This window comes from Ostrinia furnacalis, unplaced genomic scaffold (genome assembly GCF_004193835.3).
Source record: "Ostrinia furnacalis isolate ACB-3 unplaced genomic scaffold, ASM419383v2 OfSCF2235, whole genome shotgun sequence".
Classification (NCBI taxonomy): Eukaryota; Metazoa; Arthropoda; class Insecta; order Lepidoptera; family Crambidae; genus Ostrinia; species Ostrinia furnacalis.
In genome coordinates, this window is record NW_021132474.1 from 62,045 (window position 1) to 81,236 (window position 19,192).

The 19,192-nt window shown below is 38.8% G+C and overlaps 1 protein-coding gene across 1 annotated transcript in view; it reads right to left on the reverse strand.

The window, feature by feature from the left end:
- LOC114354855 (unc-112-related protein) overlaps positions 1 to 17,792 on the reverse strand; it is a gene marked incomplete at its 5' end in the record, with an annotated part of 27,898 nt that extends 10,106 nt beyond the window's left edge. Inside the window, 5 exons of the mRNA XM_028307426.1 lie at positions 11,145 to 11,347; positions 13,016 to 13,229; positions 13,716 to 13,939; positions 16,062 to 16,294; positions 17,468 to 17,792. Of these exons, the coding sequence (XP_028163227.1) occupies positions 11,145 to 11,347; positions 13,016 to 13,229; positions 13,716 to 13,939; positions 16,062 to 16,294; positions 17,468 to 17,792 (1,199 nt within the window). The remainder of the gene's footprint in view (positions 1 to 11,144; positions 11,348 to 13,015; positions 13,230 to 13,715; positions 13,940 to 16,061; positions 16,295 to 17,467) is intronic.
- Between the last annotated feature and the right edge of the window lie 1,400 nt (positions 17,793 to 19,192).

Below are 19,192 nucleotides of genomic sequence, written 5' to 3' on the forward strand. Positions count from 1 at the left end.
CTTAGAGTAGGCGCACACCGTTGATTTTTAGTTGGCCGATAGTTGTGCCCGATTTTAAATTGTATGAAGAATCGGCCAAATCGAATCGGCGTAGTGTGCGCACTCCCATACATGCCCATACTGATCAACTACCCGACTAAACTATCGGCCGACGAAAAATCAACGGTGTGCGCCTACTCTTAAACGCGCTCACTAGTGAGCACGTCAAAAAATGACATTAAATGTATGACGGATTGTATAGCGCCCCTAGCGGGAAACGTTCAAAAACTAAAATTTTCATAATTTTTTTAGATGTAAAGTCACACTCAGCCCACAAGTCATTTACTTAGTCTCCACTGCAGGAGCACGACCCTCTCTAATTTATCAAGCAAATTGAGGATTTGGCATACACTCCCCACGCTGGCCAGACGGGTTGGGGAGGCCTGATGTTCGCATATTTGTCCCTTTGTCACATTTTACGACATCCACGAAAATAGATTATTCTAGACTCCCGGAATCACACGCCATTTTTGAGTTCCAATCATCATCATCATCATTGGACGTCCACTGCTGAACATAGGCCTCCCCCAATGATTTCCACATCGCCCGGTTGGCAGTTAGCGGCCTGTGTCCAGCGCCTTCCTGCTACCTTTATGAGGTCGGTTGGGGCCACCTTATTTTGTTCAGTGAATAAAATAAAAATAAAATACTTCGAACAGATTATATTAACCCACCCACAAGGTGGACCGACGACCTCATAATATAGGTAGCAGAAAGGCGCTGGATTCTGGCCGCCACCAACCAGCCATTGTAGAAATTATTGGGGGAGGCCCTTAGATCAAACCTATGGCTGAAATGATGATGATGATGATTAAATTAATAAGCAGATCATCAAAATCAGTATTTCATGAAGACAGGTCAGGGGCCTACTACGCTTACTTCTATTGTCATATTTTTTGCGCACATCCGTATAACATATTGTTAACTTTTTGTATGAAGTTAATTAACTTGAAAATAGACCTTGGAAAACACGCTTGTTACCGCCATTCTATTTAAATCAGACAGTTCCTAGCAGGTTTAGAACTTCAGAGCATGCAGTAGGTATTCATACTAGCTTATGCCCACTTCGCCTACGCGAGTTTATCAAAGAAATACCAACTTGATTGACACCTATCGTTGTAATTTGGCCACTTAACACTTAACCAGGTTAAAAAAAAGTCATTGGTTTTCAACCGTATCTTTTATTTTATTTTTATTTTATTTTATTTTATTTTATTTAGGATAACAAACAATTGTACAATTCAGATATGCAGTAAAGTTATACATCGACATTTAGTTATTGTACAACCCGCACCGCTATCCCCATCTTACAAACATGCTTTGCCTCTTTGCACCACTAGCTGATCTATGGAAATGAACAGAACAATCAGTGGAGCCCACGGCCACGGATACCTCTATTCATTCCCACAAATCATTTAAATCGGAATTTTCAAGTGAACAGAGTTATTTATATAAACAGTCAGACAGTTAACACAGCATAATAATATTTTATAACAATATTCTGATTTAAACAATGAATTTAATTTAATTAAATGAGATCTATCAGTTTTACTATTGAAAATCCACTAAGTTTACTGTTCAAAATCTGAGTACTAAATTTAACAAAATTATAAAATTATAAATTTTACAATCCTTAGGTTTAATTCAGGTAGCTTAGTATAAATTAAGACATAAATTCCTCCAATTTAAGACGTACTTCCTTTTTAAAAGCTATTGGCGTAAGTTTAACCCTATACTTGGCAACGACGGTTTTGGTTAATATTTGTGATTTACACTATAAATATTGGATTTATGACGACTAAAAATCATGTAAAAAATACGAAAAAAAATCTTAGGTATGTAGCTTTGGAAATATAGTATGTATCTTTAAGTGCACATTGCCAGCTTTGTAGTAAATTAAAACATGGTTTATTTGTTAGTAGAAATTAGTTATTTAAATGAAAATTACTACAAAACCTTAAGCTATTCACTATTTTATAAATAAAAAATAAATATCTTTTACAAAAAACTGAAAACAAAGTAAAAAAAACACTTCAAAGTCTGTAACGCCTTGCAAGTATAGCTGCATTTGGATGTATGACCACCACTCCATAAGCGTCGTTGGAGTACCTCCTGAAACTCAGACCCCTCTTACCATCCAGGAGAAGCAAATGCAGATAAAACACATGGGAATCTTGCAAGACCATTAAAGAAATACTAGGGGTATTGATGCCAACTGGTACCGAACTGTGTTCACGTCTTTGATTGAAGATAATTAGATGTCCAACTTACAGTGGAAACGCAAGATAGCGGAAAAGGATTTCTGGAACTCTCAGGGAAACTATGCAGCAGTCGAACTGGCTAAAATTCTTGAATCACCAGCTTTATAACCAGAAGCATGCAGCAGCCTGGACAGACTGATCGCTTTTTGGGGTAATTTGGGTTGGTTGGAGTAGGAAGAAAACCACCCAAGAGAATCAGGAGGCTAAGTGCGGCTTCTAATTCATCAGCTGAAGTGTCACCGCTACTGACTTTCGACCTGGTTCGAGATTTTGGAGCCATAAGCAGCATTTTGCGCGCCTGATTTTGTTGCTGCAGCACTAAGTTGTCCAAAACACAACGATTGTTTAGTAAATGAATTAAAACTCACATCATCATATTTTATTTTAGAGCTTTAAATATTAATAACTAATAACATATCCCTTTTTTATGCGATAAAATCTATGAAAAAGTAATAAAATAATGTCAACGAGAACCTGGCAATGTGTCTTTAAAGATACATTCAAAATTGAAAGTAAATTATTACGTATATGACGATGTGCATTTAGAGATACATTCGGACAATCCGCATCGTACAAGAATAATTATACAAGTTTTGGGATGAAAAAAAAGCACTATCATCAAGAAACATTTATTTACTATCCATATTACTAAAAATAATCACCAATATTCTTAAAAAAAAACACCGAAAATAATAAAAACTATCAGCAGGTGCGTAGACGCCTGTCAACGGTCTGACTTTTTGCATATTACTGTTAAATCCGTGCAGCATGTAGCGATTCTATACTGTGTAACACAATCTGTAGTATTTGGGCTAACGCTATATTAAAAAAACATTTGAAAATAGTTTTTGGTTTCTCCCCCAAATTTTTGTTTTGGTCAACGTATCTTTAAATGCACAATGCCAAGAAAAGGGTTAAACAAATCTATATCTGCAAAATATGTATTGTATGACTCCATAAGACGATGAAGTGGGGCCCGCTTTCCGGCATTAGTTCGACATGATCTGGGCATAAATAAACGATGTACATGAGTGTCACGGATACGTTGAGACCGGCTAGGGACGCGATAATGCAATTGATTAGTTAGTTCATTACAGTCAAGTTTATTTTGACAAATATTAAACAATACACCTTGGTCTAAAGAATGTCTCNATAACAATAACAAGTATCACGGTCTCAACAAGATTTTGTTCATTATAGAATATTATTATAAACATTTATTTGTACATACTTCTTCTATTAACTGTTAAGTACGACTACTGATTGTAAAAAGTTGCCAAGACAGTTGACAGAGCATCCTGTCTATCCAGCACACTGGCTAATTGTGTCAACGTTGACAGCGGCGCAAACCGCAGGCAATACTGCCGCGTGTCGCGTGCTGTGTGGGCCCGGTCGATACTCCTTTCCTATATTTATCCAGTTTCATCTCAGAACTGAGCTTGACGACGGTAGTGGTTAAAACACTGAATCGATCACAGTGACTGCAAGGCTAACACTCTGATTGTTGTAAAACGTAAGCTCACTTGCATTTTAATTAAATAAATAAATAATGTGGTTAATTAAAACTTATTAATTTATTTGGATAGAGTTTGACGAGTATTCCAAAACAGTATTAATTTGGATTCCAAGTAACACTGTTGCGAGGAAAAAGTTTGGTTTCTATTTAATAGCACCTTTTAATAGCAATCTTTTGATTCTTGAAACCAAAGCGTCTAATTTTCTGAGACAATATTGAACCAAGCTCCTACTCCGTGTCTTTATTCAGACACCTTGATTCAGTCAGCTTCAGTATTATGACTGTGATGATTGAATTTTTATTATCATGCTAAGAAAAATAACAAAAACTAATTTATACTTTTATACTTCATAGAAAGGGAAGAAAGACTCATTCATTATTATGAGTTTGTGGCAGCGTTATCTATTCGTAAAATAAAATCGCATTATTTTTTGGTATTATTAAAAAATGTCCTCTAAACTAAAGGTTACAAGTAGTGGTAGTACAGGTAGTACCTACATAGTACATAGTTTATTTTATGTGGTTGATTCGTTCTTTGACTGACCAAAGTCTACTAGTCCGGTTGTTATTACAAGCGGCCCGATTTCTTTTTTGATGCGTCAATAATTTTCTATTACATTGATTACAATGTAATTATTATTGTGTTATATTTATAAAGGCATAGTTATTATCGCTTTAACGCATAATAAGATAGTTTGCTTGTCTAAAAGATTTATTTTATTTTATTTAGGATAACAAACAATTGTACAATTCAGATATGCAGTAAAGTTATATATTGACATTTAGTTATTGTACAACCCGCACCGCTATCCCCATCTTACAAACATGCTTTGCCTCTTTGCACCACTAGCTGATTTATGGAAATGAACAGAACAATCAGTGGAGCCCACGGCCACGGATACATACCTCTATTCATTCCCACAAATCATTTAAATTGGAATTTTCCAAGTGAACAGAGTTATTTATATAAACAGTCAGACAGTTAACACAGCATAATAACATTTTATAACAATATTCTGATTTAAACAATGAATTTAATTTAATTAAATGAGATCTATCAGTTGTACTATTGAAAATCCACTAAGTTTACTGTTCAAAATCTGAGTACTAAATTTAACAAAATTATCAAATTATAAATTTTACAATCCTTAGGTTTAATTCAGGTAGCTAAGTATATTAAATTAAGACATAAATTCCTCCAATTTAAGACGTACTTCCTTTTTAAAAGCTATTGGCGTAAGTTTAAACAAATCTATATCTGCAAAATATGTATTGTATGACTCCATAAGACGATGAAGTGGGGCCCGCTTTCCGGCATTAGTTCGACATGATCTGGGCATAAATAAACGATGTACATGAGTGTCACGGATACGTTGAGACCGGCTAGGGACGCGATAATGCAATTGATTAGTTAGTTCATTACAGTCAAGTTTATTTTGACAAATATTAAACAATACACCTTGGTCTAAAGAATGTCTCCTAGCCTCGAGCGACGCGAGTGAGAACTTCTGCAACAGTACTTCATAAGAGGACTTCGCATGAAAACATTTGTAATTAGTAGTTTTAAGGAATTTGCGTTGCACACGTTCTAACTGATCTACATATTTAGCGTAGAGAGGGTTCCAGATGACACTTGCATATTCCAACTGAGACCTGACCAGTGATTTATATAAAAGAAGATAGGTTGATGCCTTTTTAAAGTTACTGCTAGCTCTTACAACAAAGCCAAACATCTGGAATGCCTTACTCACAACAGTAGAAATATGAACATCAAAATGTAGCTTAGAATCGATAAGCAGGCCTAGATCCTTTATAATAGAAACATTTTCTAGGCCAGTGTAACACAATTGATAGTTAAAGTTGATGGTTGACCTTTTTTTTGTAAAGGTTATGGTTTTGCATTTAGCGAGACTTAGGTGCAGCTTATTACTAGCACAGTACGCAGACAGACGGTCCAAGTCCTCTTGAAGCTTTTCGCAGTCACGTATGGATTCAATTCTCCTATAAACCTTGAGGTCGTCAGCGTAGAGTACAAATTGAGAATTTCTGAAGCACATATCTATGTCATTTACAAACAAAACAAACAAAAATGGTCCTAGGATTGAGCCTTGAGCCACTCCAGACGTGACATTCAGCTGATTAGAGGAGTAACCATTTATTACCACTTTCTGAGTTCTATTCTCAATATATGACAGGAACCAGCGAAGCAGATTTCCACGTATTCCATTGTAAGCAATCTTTTGTAGTAAGATGCGGTGGTCCACCTTATCGAAAGCTTTACAGAAATCTGTGTAAACCGCATCTACTTGTGTTCTTTTGTCCATACTTTCAAACAAAAAGTTAGTATAAATCAAAAGGTTGCTTACAGTGGAGCGACCCTTCACAAAACCATGCTGCTGGGGGATGATAAGATTGTGAATTTGCGGATAAACAACATTATGAACCAGCTTTTCGAGTACCTTTGTTAGTGTCGATAGAAGAGAAATAGGGCGATAATTTGTGACGTCACATTTGTTACCACTTTTAAATATGGGTGTTATGTTTGCTGTTTTCCATAGCTGAGGTACGACTCCCTCCCTTAGACTTTTATTATAAAGTATAAAGAGGGGTTCACTTATGGACTCGGCTGTGAGTTTTAAGAAAAGTGGTGGAATGTTGTCAGGTCCCGTACTCTTTGTGACATCTAACGACTCAAGTGCGCTCGTGATAGTACTTTTCGTTATATGAATGTTGCAAATACTTACGTTATTTACAGACGATGACTGTAAGTCATTCAGATCCAAGTTATCAATGCTACCTGTTTCATACACTGATCCAAAAAAGTTTGAGAAATAGTCACATATTGTTACTGGGTCATCAGATTCGTTTTCATTAAATTTGATTAAATTAGGTATTCCAGCCTTCTGCCTACGGTTATTGATATATTTCCAGAATGTTTTCAGATCCCTTTGTATGTGGTGTTCTACTTTTCCTATATATTCTTTAAAACATTTTTTACTTAGCTTCTTAAACCTACGTCTAAGAATGGTAAATTCATTATAATCAGCCAAGTTACCGTACTTTTTCCAATGTGTCCAAGCCCTATCTTTGTTTTTGAATATATGTTTTAGTGGATTTGAAAACCAAACAGGAAATTCATTACTTTTTACGGGTCTCATTTTTATGTGTTTTTTAATAATTTCATAATTTTTTTCATAAAAAGCATTTACCGCTATATCAGTAGGTAAATCACTCAACATCAAGTCCCAGTCTATGCTATCAATATCCTGATTGATATTGGTATAATTTCCCTCTGCAAAACGATATTTTGGTGTTGAATATCTTGGCAGTGGCTTATGCAGTTGATTGACACTTGTCAATGTCAAAAATGGTGGATGTAAACAATCAATAGGGACCAGAAATGTAGATGGGCATTCACATGTGCATGCATCAGCATTAGATATGCACAGATCCAATATGCGACCCATGTTATTAAACAAGCCGTTATGCTGCCTACCATTAATTACTGATAGAAAATTACTAAAATATTTGTAGAGGTTTGTATTGCAACATTCTAAACGGATGGTGTATATATGAGGGCTTGTTTCATGCCAGTCTAGCTTAGATAAATTAAAGTCTCCAAGTATGTAAAATTGATTGAATTGACTAGTAATCTTTCCTTGTAAGGCATCAATAAATGATATGTAGGTAGTGTAATTTAAATTAGGAGGAAGGTACATACCGCAGATTATGTGTTCCTTGTTATTTTGATTACTTGACAAACTCAAACAAACGTATTCTATAGTTGAAGGTAATAATAGACTATCACGGCTGCTATTCAGCCAACATCTAGCTTTACGTGTATACCATGACGCACAGCCACTAAAACACCGCCGCCATCCGCCTTATCACAAGAATTCCTGTCCCTGTCACATCAAAACACAACATAACGACTATCAATTACCTCGTTATCTGCAATGCTGGGCACCAACCAGGTCTCAGTTAGAACAATCACATCATAACACTCCGCCAAAATATTTGTGTACAATGTATTAAGCTTGGTCCTCAATCCTCTACAATTCTGATAATAAATACTCAGCTTAATGTCATCACAACCGAACACTGTAACTTATCTTTAAATAATCAAATATTATTCGTGAAAATATTATAAGTTTACGCAAAAAGAAAACACTCGCGACACCCATAATGCCCATGATTTAGCCATACAAATAACAAACCGCTACTATTTCTATAAACTATTAGGCACCCCGATGAAAATATTACATAATTTATAACTAAAAAAGGAAATATAATGTCTTTTAAAAACATTAATTGACAATATGCACCAATGACGGTGCTCGCACAAATTTGCCGAACGGTTAATAACGGCAGACACACAGAGCACTGCACACCACAGATACCACCTTCACTACCACATTGATTTGAGAATAAATTCATTAGTGAGACTATGCTACTTTTTGGATAGATCTTCTTTTGTACGAATCGCGAAGACTGGTGAAGTATCATTCTTCCTGACAAGAATAGTCCCGTACTTGATCCACACATATGCAAATTGGTGCTTCTTTGCGGTGTCTCTTGCTTCTCGAAACAACATTTTGTTCTTCAGTATAAGATGCTCGTTTATATACACCTTCTGTGGTCTACCCGATACATTCAGGTCCGAGGTTGTCAGCCCCTTTGTCCGACGTGCCGCCGTGATGAAGTTATCCCGCGTAAGTCTGTTGCAGAATTTTACTATGATGTTTTTGGGACGTGCACTGTTTGGACTGGCTTGAGGAACACGATGAACTGAAACCACATCATGCTGAGATATGGGCTGCTTTATTGAAGACGCAATTCCTTCAATTATTGAATGTAGATTTTCTCCCTTTTTTTCAGGTATGTTACATACTTCTATGTTGCAGCAGCGAGCTTGTTGCTCCAGGTTGTCCATCTTGGCCTCGAGGAGACATGTCTGTCGTAGGCCATTCTGCGTTTCCACCACATTTCTTTCCAAGACAGCTACTCGGCTCTCAATATCTTGCGTTTTCTTATTTAAATCTTCGTAATTCTTACTAATAATTTCGCCAGCCGTTAACTTGGTCGGACGTGTCAGCGCTATGAAAATATTTAATTTAATTATTCATTAGCAATATCGCGACCTACATTCTCGGAACTCGGAAGTGTTCTACTGTGTCGTTCGTTTCTAATTAGACACCGAACTTATAATGTTAAGTGATTCGACATAGTAATATGGAAGGAAGTCCCTTCAACCGGAGCGCGCTCACGCAGCGCAGCCCTCCGCCCACGCCCTCGCAGCGCGCGCCCCCCGCCGCCCCCGCCGAGCACGTCATGGAACCACTCGAAGTGGTGGCCACTTCAGAACTCCAGAACTGGATGAAAAGCATCGAGCAGTGCCTGAATGAGGTGTGCATAATCTCATCGGAAGGAAAACTCAACACTGACCAGAAACTGAGGATTAGTAACCTGTGCAGAAGGGTGAGCCCGATCACAGACTGTTCTACTAACCTTAAAACCGAAATCATTGTACTCGTAAATTATTATTTTTGTTGACACAGACACCTGCATGCCGTATGTAATAGAAAACGCTAAGTAAGCAATATTAAGTAGCACACTGTAACCATAATAAATGATTTTAATTCTTAGATTTTGCTTAATGTGTAATTGTGTATAGATTTAAATTTTTAGTATAAATATAATTTGTATGTAAGTGGATTATTTATGTATAATATTAATATGTATTTTGCTAATGATAGTTAATTAAAGTATAGTTAAGCCTTTATTTCGCCTGAGATACAGGAATAAATTTCCTAGTTCAGGCACATGTATAATTTTACCTTTTGTAGCATAAGATTAGCCTAGAGTTTAAACTGTCAAATAAGTTATACAATAAAGAATTATTTATTTAATTATTTATTTATTTATTATTTATTGAGTGTTTGATATCTTCAAAGTTTTGTAGGATCTTCGCTAGCTTTTCGTCCTGTTTTGCGAAATAAGTTTCCATCATGATAATAATATTGTTTTGGAAGGACTGCATTTCCGTCCCAATGCTTGTTCTCTCTTCTTCGCTTGGCCTTGACAAACATTTACGACGAGTCACGAACGCAGGAGGCGATTCCCTGTCGATCAGCGATCCATCGATGCTCATCTCACCAGACAGCTCAGCCTGAGCAGACGCGTCGAATGTGTTGTTCATCGTTGTGTACCGGCTGCGTCTATCTCGTAAACTACTCTGTGTTGTGACGGAGCGCTGCTATTCAAACGCACGCAGGTAACTATGACTCACGCGCACTCACTACGCTTATAGAAACGAGGCGACCGCGACCGGTTCGAGCCGATGCGCGCGAAGCGAGATAAGAAATGATTAAGAATCAAACGAACTTACCTGTGATGTTTGATATCTAATTATACGAGTGTCCTGACCGAAGATGATTACGTTTTACATGCAGCAGTACCTGGGATGATGCCGTCCTTATCACACTTTTAGAGAATATTTATTTAAAAATATAAGTTTTAAATATAATAANCTGTAAACCTTTGAAAAAGAGGCTGACAATAGTGACTGAGTTTCTTGCGCTGCTTCTTCTCAGCACTGGCCCATTCATTGTCCTGAAGCAGTGGTAGGGTTAATACTGGGACGTGTAAAAGTGCTTTTTTTAAGCCTATTCACAGAAATAAATGAGTTTTATCGATTATAATTAAACATTAGAACATTCACGTTACAAAGTTCATAAAATACCTACCTACTTATTTTTATGATTTAACGTGATGAAATAGAGTTTTAGATTTTCAAGTGAAAGTAAAGCATAGCCTAAGCGCTTCGCGTTTAAGGCATGCAAGATATTTTACGCTCCTATCTAAATTAATCTTTTTTTATTTCGGTCAGACAGGCGTTGGAGCGCGGGGCCCCCAAATTCGCGGGGCCCGTAGCATTTGCTACTCTTGCTACGTGGCTAATCCGGCACTGTTTAAATCAAAACATTATGTTATATGCATCATGGAAAAGTAATATTATGCAAAAAACATTCCAAACTCATTATGCCAAATTATACCAATATATGATATCAAAACGTTCAAAAGTTTGGCTGTACACGAGCACGTACACAAGATGTTGTTCACTTTTATGAAATTTGTTAGTACTAAGGTTGAATTATTAAATAATCACTGTTAAATGTGATTAATTTATCACTTTCACCGCGACTGTCGGGAATTATTCATAATAACCGGTTATTATTAATAATTTTCAATTTATCACATTAACCGTAACATATATATCGCGAACAAGAAGGTGTTAAAAGCACCGGCAATCTCGACAAGCAACTCACCTCAAGTACTTCAAATATCCAGCCAGCTCAGGCACGTGCGTGATGTCCTGCCTTGCCGGCGGACCGCCCTCAAGTTGGGCCTGCAACTCGCTAAGCGCCGCGTCAATTTCGTCTTCGGGCGCGACTCCGGCGCCGGGTGTTGTGTGGGAGCCGTCGGCTGCGTCTACGCTGCCACCCGCTAGTGTTTGCAGCTCGATTTGCAGCTGGAATTAAGGTATTTATTCTGAGAATGTTTTGGATGTTGGGTGGACGTTTAGGCTGGTTTTAGTGTCACGCGGACTGTCAGTGCGGATCGCTCCGCACAGCCGATCTGTATGAACTGCTAGGGAGCGGAGCGGTTCCTCCGGACCGCATTACTCTAAAACGCTCCCTAGAAGTTCATACAGATTGGCCGTGTGGAGCGGGTCCGCACCGGACGGTCCGCGTGACACTAAAACCAGCCTTAATTATTTAATTCTGTACCTAAACGAAACGCTACATTACGGTGAATAAAATTGGCGAGTAGGTGGTTAATGGTTGGTCACTGTGGACGTATAAATGTTATGGAAGCACCGTTTGATGTCCAATAGCCTATCTATATCATTGAAATATTGCTCATTTTGGAAATATGGTATCAGTCGAAGTTCGGAAAAATCAGGATCCTAGGACTGAAGTGGAATTGTATAACTGTAAAGCAATCGTTATCATTTGACAGTTCATAACGTACGATTATTCTGTCAAACGCTTTGTTTAACTGACTTTATCGTACGTTATGAACTGTCAAATGATTAAGATTGCTTTACACAATTCCATCTCTGCTTTATAGCTTAGGCGCCGCTCAGGCTCTATTATAACAGTAGGTATAGCCTGACCAGGAACATAAAAACCCTCGCCATGTTGCGGAAAATTAATGGTACTAATTTCTTTTAATGGCAACAGTAACTGAAAAATTCATTGACATGTCACCTTGCATGTCAGTCTATTGTTGTCAAAGTGTAAACAAACTTTATTTTAAATGTGCGCAATTGATTTTGTGAATTAAATTGCTAAAATCTTTTTATAGTCGTGAAAGAAAAGTGGTTCACAATGTGTTAAAGTATTTGTCGAAGAGAAATACTAAGGGTTCGGACAATATTTTATAGCCTGACCAGGAACATAAAAACCCTGGCACAGAGGCGCTTCAATTGCATTTGATAGTGCAACACTGAGTACAGTCGTACATGTGTTAAATTAATAGGCTAAATTTATGTATCAGGATTCAGGATTACGGGCTAATTTGATATTTTCATAAATTAACGAACAATATTATTAAAATAAATCCTACTAGCTCGATTGATGGTTTCATTTAATTTATTTAAACCAGTTTACCTATATTATAATTATTTTTTGTTAATTTATGAAAATATTAAATTAGCCCATAATCCTGAATCCTGATACATAAAGTTAGCCTATTAATTTAATACAGGTACGACTGTACCCAGTGTTGCACTATCAAATGCAATTGACGCGCCACTATGCCAGGGTTTTTATGTTCCTGGTCAGGCTATAAGTAAGTATCTAGTAGGCCTAATTGGTATCAGTATTTTGTTTTATAATACAAACGCTTTGCACTGCGTATGACTGTATCTGGTTTCCAATCTGGTATTCTATAACTAAACTAACGTCATCAAACGGAAAATTCTTGCGAAACATCAAGTCTTAAGTCACCTGTAAAGCAGCAAACAGCAACATCTCCTCCTCAGTACAGTGCACCTCCTGGTTGAGGATCTGCCAGCGAGTCTGCTGGTACAACTGGTTGAGGCGAGACGCGTCTTGGACCCGCGGCGTCAGATCGAAGAACGAGTAGAACTTGAAACGGAGCTGTAAGGTGTCATCAAGTCCAAGCAACTCACCTGTAAAGCAGCGAACAGCAGCATCTCCTCCTCAGTACAATGCACCTCCTGGTTGAGGATCTGCCAGCGAGCCTGCTGGTACAACTGGTTGAGGCGAGACGCGTCTTGGACCCGCGGCGTCAGATCGAAGAACGAGTAGAACTTGAAACGGAGCTGTAAGGTGTCCCACTCGCGGACGTATTGCTCCATTATGGACAGCGAGGAATCTAGCCAGCTGGAATAAAATTGATTAATGGTTAATCGAGGATATCAAAAGGATGACCATGAGATTTATTATGGTTCAAAATCAAGGAGATACGAGAATCTCAAGCTCAAAAATACATGTTTCGCCCTAAGGTTTCGCCACATACTGTGACTGCTATCAAAATTGCGGGAATTCAAGTGTACTCTGTTCCCTTTTTCCAACGTATTTGTTACAGAGTCCACCATGAAAGGTGAAGTAAATCGGTTTTGGAGAGGAGACCACGACACGGAAAGTATTATGAGGGATGATGCATAATGAACCGACCATAAGAAGATAACTGGCAGTGGCTTAATGAAAGAAGCGTTCCTGCTATGTGATGCTGACGACTAAGAATTTCAACTACATTATGGTTCTCGGTAAGTTTTTTTACATTATTTAAACAGTCTTACTTAATTATCTTTTATGAGTTTTGAGCGTATCTTAGTTAATATAGATACTAAACACTATCATACATACCCAACATTCATCCTAGCCCTCTCCATCAAGGACTTAGGCGTGAGCAGCGACTCTCGCGACTGACTATCTGGTTCCAGGGGAGAGTCTGCTAGAGACAGGTCCGCTAGTGAGTCCAGGGCGTCTAAGGAAGCCGCCCGGGGCGGAGTCCCGCAGTACCCCCCATCGCTGGAGCCGTCGCTTTGTGTGCTGTAGATGTGACCTCCGTAGCGGCGGAGTGTGCCGTTCTGGAAAAGTTATAGATATTTTGGATCAAGAGATTTGCGAACTATGTGCAGATTTAGCCATCTTGCGACTGCCTCAGTGCCTACTTACGAGGGCGGCACTGAAAATTTCGGGAATCAAGGAAGTGAAACAACATTACTATTTAAAAATGTATTTATTGCTTTTTAAAGTATTCTCCGCGAAATTTGACACATTTTTCCATACACGAAACCAATCATTGAAGCAACCATTGCATTCGGAAGTTTGGGTCTCCAAAATGGCCGTTATGTAGGCTTCCACAGCTTCTTCAGGTGATGAAAATCTCTGACCACGCAATTTATTCTTTATTTTAGGGAAAGTATAGAAATCATTAGGGCTTAGGTCGGGGCTGTACGGCGGATGGACTAATAATTCGATGTTTTCTTGCTCTAAAAACTCTTTTGTTCAGTGCGCGGTGTGAGAACTCGCATTGTCGTGATGGAGGATGATGCGGCGGTTGCAGTTCTCTTTACGGAGTTCAGAAACGACCTGTGGCAAACAAATGCTAGCATACTAATCTGCATTAACCGTTCTTTGTCCCCCAAGAGGAATAGTCGCAACATGGCCGGTTTTGGAGACAAACGTGGCCACCATTTTTTTTGCAACACTCCGTGAACGAACAATTTTTGTTGGCTTTAATTCATTTTCGAACACCCAAACTCGTGACTGGTTTTTTGTTTCGGGTTCGTACGCGTATATCCATGATTCGTCACCTGATACGATGTTGTATACAGCATTTGAGGATCCTGCATGTAATCTCCCGAGAGTTCTGACGCACCAAGTAACGCGAGCCGCTTTTTGTTTGTTCAGTGCGCGGTGTGAGAACTCGCATTGTCGTGATGGAGGATGATGCGGCGGTTGCAGTTCTCTTTACGGAGTTCAGAAACGACCTGTGGCAAACAAATGCTAGCATACTAATCTGCATTAACCGTTCTTTGTCCCCCAAGAGGAATAGTCGCAACATGGCCGGTTTTGGAGACAAACGTGGCCACCATTTTTTTTGCAACACTCCGTGAACGAACAATTTTTGTTGGCTTTAATTCATTTTCGAACACCCAAACTCGTGACTGGTTTTTTGTTTTGGGTTCGTACGCATATATATCCATGATTCGTCACCTGATACGATGTTGTATACAGCATTTGAGGATCCTGCATGTAATCTCCCGAGAGTTCTGACGCACCAAGTAACGCGAGCCGCTTTTTGCTCTTCACAGAGCGAATGCGGTATCCATCGGGAAAACAACTTTTTTACACCTAATTGTTCATGCAAGAGTATTTGTATTTGACTCATGCCAATGTCTAAAGTTGCCTTAATTTCGCGGTATATCACATGTCGATCTTCTTCAATCAGCTTACGCACAGCATCAACGTTTTCTTAGGTGACTGCAGTTTTTGGACGACCTTGACGGGGATCAGCACTGAGCTTGACACGTCCACGTTGAAATTCAGGAAACCAGCGATAAATTGTGGTTTTGGATGGGGCTTCATTACCAAATGCAGAAATAATCCGGTCAACACACTGTTTTTGTGTTAAACCACTCCGAAAGTCATAATAAATCATCGCTCTTGAATTTACTCCAGTCAATTCCATTTTCGCAACGACTAAACAAGTTTCACAAGACCTTGTGATAAGACCGAGAATCTTTTTTTAAATAAATAAATGGTATACGATTTTTAAAACCCTGGAGTTTGCAATTAAATAGATTTTAATATGACTGGAACAGTGGAAATATTCCATTCCCGATACTTTTAGTGCAGCCCTCGTAGATATATCAGGCTGTAATAAATAGTAAACAGATTGTATCAGAAGCTCAATTATACGAATGTAAATGGGAGATGATTGTGGAAGAAGATTTGTAAATTAAAAGTCTAGGTTCTGATCGAACTGATGATGCCTGCAGGGCTACTCCTAAACACTGTTCACTTAATTTCGTGTCTATCTGTCACCGTCTCTCATGCTGGCATCTCGCTTTGCATGAGAGGGATGGCAAACATTCGAAACTTTGGATTACGTTTTTCGGAGTAACCACGCCGCACCGCTCCAGAATAAAAACTTCTTATCAAATGATCAATGGTATTTAGACCATGTATTTTTGCTAAACTGACCTGTTGTGAAGCCACAGGTGTAGCCGACAAAGACCTCGGCGGTGGTGGAGTGGCAGGACAACCGTTAGACCTGTCCAAACTGTTCGAGGAGCCTCTGGTCGCCGCGATGAATGTGTTCGTGTCAGGCTGTGAGGACTTCAGCCTCTTCGCCTCTTTGAGATTTTGGTAGTTCTGCTTCAGGTGTGACGGTTCTAGGGGGTAGCATAGCGATAACTCTTCTGGATGCCTTATACCTGAAAAAACAAGAATAATATTAGTGTCGTTTCTTTAAAGGCACTTTAAACAGGTTGGTCTGTCTCATCATCAACAATCTTTGCTGATTATGGCCTATATGGGACTATTCCCACCTCTAGATCTCACCGCAACTCTTGTGTAGCTAGGATCTACCAGCTTGACCGCCAATAAAAACCCAATCAGTGAAGGTGAAGTTTGTCCCGGGGGAAAGTTAAACTGTCATTGGACTCGCGACGAAGTAATCAGAAGAACATAAGAGTTGTTCGAAGTTATGTTTCGACTCCTCTCCAGTGCAAAGCGGATGATTATGGGCTATGGCCTAAGCAAACTAAACATAATAGTATGCTGCATTCTACCTCCGGCAAATAGGATCTCAAACGTGGATGGATGGACAAACGTGACATTTATAACTACAATTCCTCGATGGTCTGTAAGACGTTAACCTAAGTAGCACCTGAGGCAGCAATGTAGAACAATTTACGAGCGTTTACAATGTTGCTAGTGCTCAATTTATCGCCTCCATTCCACGTGCGTGTCCGTCATCATGAATTACAATCGTTAGGTACAACCATGTTAGGTTAAAGTTATAAGGAAATAGGTAAACAACTTAATGCTTTATACTAGCAGATGCATCAATTTAGATCCAATAGAGTGGAGCTCTAGGTATTATGATCCCAGCAGCTAGAAACTAGGGTACGTAATCAGAATGTTTCCATCCCCTTTTACTATGGTTTTATTATTACCAAGTTGTCGTAAAGGAGAGGAGTGACTCATTCCCTAAGTTTTGTAATAAAGAGTTACAAAGTTGTATGGCAGCGAATCAACGATGAGAGATATTGCTGAAATTATGTTTGATCTTTATTGAGTCTGGAGATCATCATTATTTTATCAGAAAAGTACTCTTGAATAGTCTATTAAAAAAGGGTGATAAATTAACTTTGACCTTATGGAATTTTCTTGTTACGGCTTTATACTGGGACTATCAAAAGCTGATCGAGTTTTATTGGCAACCAATTAACAACAAACAATGGTGGGCAGCGAGCGAATTAGTAGGTACTGTACAAAGAGTTATCTCTACATAAGCCAGTCCTTATTTACAAAGCATCGAGACCCGACTGCCTCTTCACCGAGCGAACAAACGAAGATAAATATCTCTTAGTGCGTTTACTTACCGAGACTCTTGCAAAGCTGCACCACAGCGCTGAATGTGTCAATCGAGAAGTCAATCTTGCAGTCTATGTATCGTAAGTCCGGCAGCTGGATCCTCAAAGGTTTGTGCATGGGTGTGAAGTGGAGGGCGGCGTCTGCGTGGACGCCATACTGGTCCAGCGTGTGCTTGGGCCTGGCGAGCCATTTGTTGCGCGTGGGCCACCAGAGGGCGTGGTCTGACCAGTCTTTCTTGAAGTCTGAAAAGAAAATAGGATCATTATTGATAAAATAGTCCCAATTTGTAAGCGTGTCAGGTTTAAAATATGCCAGTTTTTTACAGATGGTATAAAATGTCGGTTACTTTGGTTTTCCTGTGGACCACCTCATTTCTGATTCGATCACGCAGGAAAACTCCCGAGCATAGCACGCTCCATTGGCCTTGAGCCTTCTTGTGAGGCCCATAGTAAGCGAAAGAAGGAAGATGAGATTAGCGGACCGACGATCTGGTGAAGATCGCGGAAAGTAAAGTGTAGGCAGAGCAGGACCGATCCTTGTGGAAATCCTTGGTCCCAGGCCTTTGTCCAGTAGTGGTAAATACAACGAGTAAAATAGGACACGTTTTCGTTTAAATTTAATTGCAAGAAGCAGCCCGAGTAATTGATAAAGATCGCAAGCATCTGTTACATTCATACAAAGTATGATTTGCATTAGACACGGTTGGAGCGAATGTTGGATGAATTAATATTGCATGCAACGCGTTGCGTAAAGTGCGCGGAGCACTTAGTCTATGGTATGTAGTCACAGGCTGATTTCATTGACATTTTGTACAGACTGCGCATGGGCAGATTGGAATTGTGATAAACGTTATCTACGAGTACCGTGTTCATTAATGTGTTGACTGTTGTAGCTGTTCGAAATAGACCTAAGCATGTAAAGAAAAGTACATGTAGGTAAAGATAAACACCTGGCTGTAATATTTTCGCATTCCTTATACATACTTATGCAGCGAACCCCACGTTCTCATTAAAGATTGTTATTTGAAAACCTTAATGACCTATTTATTATTTCAGAAATAGGGTCTATACTTTTTCCAAAGACAGGACACTTCTTGGGAATTTGGTCTATCAACAGTCTACAGGCAAACGTCTCTTAGTGGTTTTGAGGTGAGTGCTCACTATCCCCATTACGCGCATTTTATAATCACTCAAAATCGTATCTAATGAGTAGGTAGGTACTTGATAAGGAAAATTATTTCGCTTTTTGGCGCTGACAGGCGTGCGTTTAACCTCACAACACATCTAAGTTGATTGGTTTCACGTTCACGAGTAAACCACTAGCAAAACATGCATGTTTTGTGGTTTCTTTTACAAAAAGCTATAATATCTTAACGACAGAACACTCACATGGCTGCAATTACCGAGGGTTAAAAGCCATCATCCGCCATAAAGTTGTCTGTCTTCACGGGCACAAAAAAGATAAAAAAGGGCGTGTTTTAGTGCTCAAGATAAGTTCCACAGATATAGAGTAAAGAAGTGAATCTTTAAAAATGCTTAAACGGTTCTAAAATCATCAATGTAAAAAATATGGGGAAATCTTTTCAGCAATTTTTAATAAAGTTCATGTTTTATTTTCAGACAAAACAATGAATCACGGCAGGCGCCATCTTATTTATCAAGCCAGTATAACCCTAAAAATCAAAGCACACATTCAGAAGCCCTACAGATCTGACCAAAAGATCAAGACCTCCA